This window comes from Elephantulus edwardii, unplaced genomic scaffold (assembly GCF_000299155.1).
Source record: "Elephantulus edwardii isolate Elephantulus edwardi_28Jun2011 unplaced genomic scaffold, EleEdw1.0 scaffold00080, whole genome shotgun sequence".
NCBI classification, from domain to species: domain Eukaryota; kingdom Metazoa; phylum Chordata; class Mammalia; order Macroscelidea; family Macroscelididae; genus Elephantulus; species Elephantulus edwardii.
This window is the reverse complement of record NW_006399830.1, coordinates 4,478,714-4,484,288: the sequence shown is the minus strand read 5'-3', so window position 1 is coordinate 4,484,288 and position 5,575 is coordinate 4,478,714. Positions and strand designations below refer to the sequence as shown.

Here is a 5,575-nt window from a genome sequence, read left to right as displayed (position 1 = left end):
TGGAGAGGACATGCTGGCGCCGGTGAGGCCCGCACGCAGGGCTGGACGCACCACTCTCCAGGGGGCGGCCGGCGAGGGCAGGGCGAGCCATTCCCGAGGGACGGGGTGGTCGTGGGAGAGGCCAGCCCCGGAACCCATCCGCACCCAGCTGATGTCCCAGCTGAACCTCTGGAGAGCTGGGGTGTCTCTGGACACACGTGGCAGGGGACCATGGGCACTGGTGGCCTTGGCAGCTGCGTGAGCCCCAGAGCAGCTTGGAAGCAGGAAGGGGGGTGTGCACTCAGAGGGACAGCGTCCCGGCGGGGGCGGGGAGGTGGACAGGGACCTGCGACACGGACCAGTTTCTCTTTTGTGGCCATGCACAGATCGTTCCTCCTGAGACTTTAGCTCCTCTTGTGAGCTGTTTCTCAGGCTAGAGACACAGGTGGTCCATGGCATCCTTCCTGCCGCTCGGGGTTCATGAGGAGTCCAGAAAACGTGAGGTGTGGGAATGAGACCGGGGCTACTGCCCTCCTCGCTCCTTTCTGCTGGGTATAGACCTAGTTGTCCACTTTCTACAGCAGAAGAGGGCTGTCTACTCGGGGGAGGCCCAGGGGCAAAGGTGATGCCCCATCTAAGCAACTTCCCTTCTTCCCCTCAGCACCGCTGGCTCCGGGGGACCCCGGTCTGACCACCAGCATGGAGCTTGGGCCAGCCACCGACACCTTCGTGCTGGAGCTGCGATGTCTACAGGATGGGGGCCCAGGGCCCAGCACCTTCTCAGGTGAGGGGCTGCAGGGGCCTGGGGGACCAAGACATTTCTAGGGCCCCAGCAGGGGTCCTTAGGCCAAGCTTGTGGCCAGGAGCAGGGAGCAGGGCGCTGGAAGCTTCCAGTCTGGCCAGGTATTGGCTCGGTGGCAGCAGGACCACATGTGCACGTCCAGCAGAGTCTAGCGGCCTTAGCGACCAGCAGGCATGCCTGATAAAGTGTTGCTGTGAGGGGCTCTCTAGTGGGGCTGACATTCTTGGGCCCAGGGCCCAATGTCCAGTATAGACTGCCCGGGACCTTTCTGGCCAGTGGCCTCCAGCAGCCACCCACCAGCCTCCAGGGACAAGCCTGCAGACCCAGTTCCTCTGCTCTCTCACCTCTGTCCCTGCTCTGCTGACTTTGCCCACCTCCTTCTTCCTCCAGATGTGACCTTCACCTGCCCCTCCCAACCTCCTCTACTCAAGCCAGAGCTCTTTTAGGCCAGTCCGTCCATAATGGGAGCTGACTGAGCATCAGGGCTCCAGAAGGAGGGCACCAAGGACAGGGCTGGCCAGAGCTTAGAAGGATCCAAGGGAAGTGGAGGGGGTCAGATAGGGGCCACGGAGCCTTGTGATGTGTGAGTTTAACTGAAAAGCCTTTTCAGAGGTACAAGTGCCTGATTCCACTCCTTTACTGAACGCCCCCACCTTTACTGAAACACCTACACTCCACATGCTGCAGGGAGTTAGGAGTGGCCGGCACCCAGCCTGCCAAGGACTGTTCTAGAAGGGTGGAGATGCACACAACACTGCCATCCATTCCCGCTGTGCCCAGAGGCAGCAGCAGAGGGGAGTGTCTGTAGGACTCTGGACTTGCTCGGGGAACCTGTTTTCATGGCTGCCTGCGCCACAGCCTGATTCTCCCGGGTGCTGTGTGTGGAGGAACTGGACCCCTGGTACATCCTCAGCACAAGTTATTAGGCATGTTTTTCTAAAAGGAAATGATAGATAGTATCATTCCCTGTCGGAGCCCCAGTGGTGAGTGAGTTAACCTGCTGGGCTGTTAACCTAAAGGCTGGTGGTTCCAGTCCACCAGCTGCTGTGCAAGAAGAATGTGGACACTCACCTCTTGGCAAGATTTACAGCCTCCGAAATCCAGCAGAGGCTTGTGAGGACCCGCCATTGACTGGACAGCAGTGGGGTTGGTTTTCGACTCTTCCTGGTAAAGAAGCTCTCGTGGTGGAGTCGGCTCAGCATCCGTCCGAGCGCCAGCTGCCAGGTGGGAGGTCCACCAGCAGCCCTCCGGGAGCCGAATGGACATTCCGCTGGGAAGACTGACTGCTGCTGATCTGCTGGACGGCTGCTGGGAGTCAGGATGGCCTCGAAGGCAGGGAGTCGGTCCCAAGGACACAGTTTCTCCAGAGTCACTGTTCTTGTTGGTTTCCATGACAAAATTTGAAGTGGAATGCTGTAGGAAGAACAGGGTTCAAATCAGATTTGAGAACTTGAGAGACCCTCGTAGGACCATCCACTGAGAGAAGAACTGGAATGCTCTGGTCACACAGAGTCTTCGGTGGCTGCCGTGTCAGCCTCACTCACTGTGACCCCGTGCAGGACAGGATGAGATGCTGCTTGGTTCCACGCTGTCCCTGGAGCTGACTGTGGGCCACATCTTCGTGGGCCACAGTGTTCTGTCCGCTGGTCTGGAGAGGCAGCACACCAGATCTCTCCTTAGTCCCCCTCCGCCTGGAAGCTCTTCAGAAACCTGTTCAACGGCAGGTTTTACAGAAGCGACACACCTTCCTCCAGGACCAGATGGGGTGGCCGGCCTGCATGAGGTGCCCTGGCCACTGCGTGGGGACACTAACAAGGTCACCTGCGTGAAGACGAGAATTCTTCCATAAAAACTGCCAGCGTGTGCCCCCCCCCAACAGCGCTGTACACGTGTCACTGCTGAGCCCACGTGTGGGACCCAGTAGAACTGTTGGCCTGCCCTCCTGGCTGTTCGGGGCCTGAGGTGCAGTCTGCAGGGAGGCCTGTGCAGCCCCCCAAGGTGGTGTTTCTGCAGGAGAAAGATGGACCCTTCTCCAACTCACTTTACAGTCTCAGAAACCTGATGGAGGATCAACCTTTACTTTGTTTTTACTCCACAGCAATGAGTTGAAGGGTTTTGTTGTTGGTTTTTGCATCTTTACAGAAGCAGGTGGCCAGGCTTCTCTTCCGAGGCACCACCAACATGCAGGTTAGCAGCTGGTTGGAAACCATCTGCACCAACTAAGGACCAGATGGCCAAATAAAAATACTGAAATCTGGAAACCCACTATTAACGTGGTGCAGAAAATGAAAACCAGTGGCCATGGGAGCTGCAGCTCTGCTAGAACCCACTCAGCTCTGGACAGCCTGGGGATACGCATTCTCCCGCTTCCCATACTACCCTGGACAGCTGTCTTCCCCTTTTGCAAAGAAATGCCCCCCCCCAAAATTGAGCCGTTCTCCAGTCACTGTGTTGTTACTGTGGTGTCACGAGGCTCTGAGGGACCTGCCCATCCCACATCAGCCGTCTAACACCCTCCCTTGTGCAGGTTGTCCTGGATGGAGTTAGTTGTGGACTTGGTATTTCCAAGCTGTCACCTTGCAAACAAAACCTGCGGGAGAGGGTTTTTCTAGCACTGACCAGGTTACAGGGACTAAGCCGGGTCCTTCCTGCTGAACTCCCGGGGCTCTGGGTGGTTGCCAGGGATCTGCTGCAGACAGTGCCCTGAACATGCAAGTTAAACGGCTGCTGGCTGGTGTCTGGGATTTGAACAGAGGATCCACTCAGAACCTAGTTCTCTGTGACATGCTGATGACTCTCAGAAACAGCTTCTGTTCACATATCCAGGCCACTTAGGGGGAGTTTGTCTTATTCCAGAAAAGATGAACGTCATCCCTTTAAAGTGGGACCCTAGCTGAGTTCAGAAGTCAGAACGAGGTTGGCTTTGGAAATGCCTGGTTCACTGATTCCCACTAAATGGGAAGTAAGCACCTGGGATGAGTTAAGGAATGATTTGGGGGAGACTCAGGGCCTGAGATAGTGCAAGTAGCACACTGAGAGCTTGGGGCCCAGGTAGAGGGGTGTTAGGAGGAGGCACAGGGTGCTGGGCCCCATGACCAGTGACCCAGAGCCCTCTGGGTGCATTTCCAAGCCTTCCACACCTTCCTGTGGTTTCAGTTTCTGCCCTGTTGATTCAGAGCTTTGGAGTCCGCACTTCAGAGTGGGGAGGTCTTAGGACGTCTTTGGGTGACTGTGCAGGGGGCGGTTGGACCGGAGGGCTCCTGGAGAGCTTTCTCCCCCAGCTTCCTGCCATTTCCTCTACAGGTGCCAGCGGTGGGAGTGAAAGCCAGGAGGAAGAAGAGGGTCAGGAGGGGAGCCACAGCCCACAATGGCCAGCAGTCTCAGCCCCAGCGCGGACCAGTGAAGTCACCGTGGCTGCCCAGTCAGGACAGCTGCAGCTGCCAGAGCAGCAGCCCCCAAACCAGCTAGTAGGACATCAGCCAGAATTACAGGAACCACAGCAGGTACAGTTACAGCAGCACTTACAACAACAGGAGCCCTCGCAGCCGCCGCCAGAACAACAGTCGTTGCAGGAAGCGTTGCAGCAGCAGCACATGGGAGAGCGGCAGGTATTCCAGCAGCAGCAGGGACAGCTTCCGAAGCAGCTGTTGTTACAACCAGAGCAGCCATTGCAACAGCCGGAACCATTACAGCAACTGCAAGAGCAGAACACGAACACCTTACAACAGCCGATACAGTTACAGCAGCAGCTTCTGCTACCACCGCCAGAGCCACAGTTGCAACAACAGCAGCATGTGCAGGAACAGCCACAACAGATACAGTTACAGCAGCGACTGTTGCTGCAGCCACCACCAGAGCAGCAGTTGCAACAGCCGGAACCCTTACCGCAGCTGCAGGAACAGCAGTTGCTGTCAGCACCATTGCAGCAGCAGCACGCCCAAGAGCAAGTGCTTCAACAACAGCAGATACAGTTACAGCAGCAGCTACTGCTGCAACCACCGGAGCAGCAGTTGCATGAACAGCAGCTATTGCAGCAGCAGCAGGAACCATTACAGCAGCACCATGCCCAAGAGCAGCAGGTACAGTTGCAGCAGCAGCTGCTTCTCCAAGAGCAGCAACTGTTGCAGCAGCAACACGGGCAGTTGCAACTGCAGCTGCTACCACAGCAACAATTGCAACCACAGCAGCTGTTACAGCAGCAGGAACCTTTACAGCAGCAACTGCTGCAACAGCAGCAGGAGCAGCTTCAGCAACAGCTGCTGCAGCAACAGCAGCTGCAGTTGCAGCAACAACAGCTGTTGCAGCAGGAGCAGCTGCAGCCTCGAGCAGCAGAGCCTGAGGACGAGGAGGTGGAGCTGGAGCTCCTGCCCGTGGACCTGGGGACAGAGCAGGAGCTGGAGAGGCAGCGGCAGGAGGAGCTGGAGCGCGAGCGGCAGGAGGAGCAGCGGCAGTTGCAGCTCAAACTGCAGGAGCAGCTGCAGCAGCTGGAGCAACAGCTGGAGCAGCAGCAGCAGCTGGAGCAGCAGGAGGTGCAGCTGGAGCTGACCCCGGTGGACCTAAGTGCGCAGCCGCAGGAGGTGCAGCTGGAGCTGACGCCGGTGCAGCCGGAGCTGCAGCTGGAGCTGGTCCCTGCGGGGCCGGGGGCCGTGACTGCGGGGCGGGCGGCGCCAGCCGCAGTGGTCGTGGCCCCTCCGGGCTACGTGGTGCTGCAGGAGCTCATGGTGCTGCCGGCCGTGGCCACGTCTGCGGTGGTGGCCATCCCAGGCCCGGCGGGCAGCGCGGCCCTGACGCCGG

General features: G+C 58.3%; 1 protein-coding gene across 1 annotated transcript in view; it reads left to right on the top strand.

Moving 5' to 3' along the window:
• ZNF316 (zinc finger protein 316) overlaps positions 1 to 5,575 on the top strand; it is a 37,907-nt gene that overhangs the window by 8,353 nt on the left and 23,979 nt on the right. The window contains exons 3-5 of the mRNA XM_006889754.1: positions 641 to 763; positions 4,085 to 4,389; positions 4,525 to 5,570. Coding sequence (XP_006889816.1) covers positions 641 to 763; positions 4,085 to 4,389; positions 4,525 to 5,570 — 1,474 coding nt within the window. The remainder of the gene's footprint in view (positions 1 to 640; positions 764 to 4,084; positions 4,390 to 4,524; positions 5,571 to 5,575) is intronic.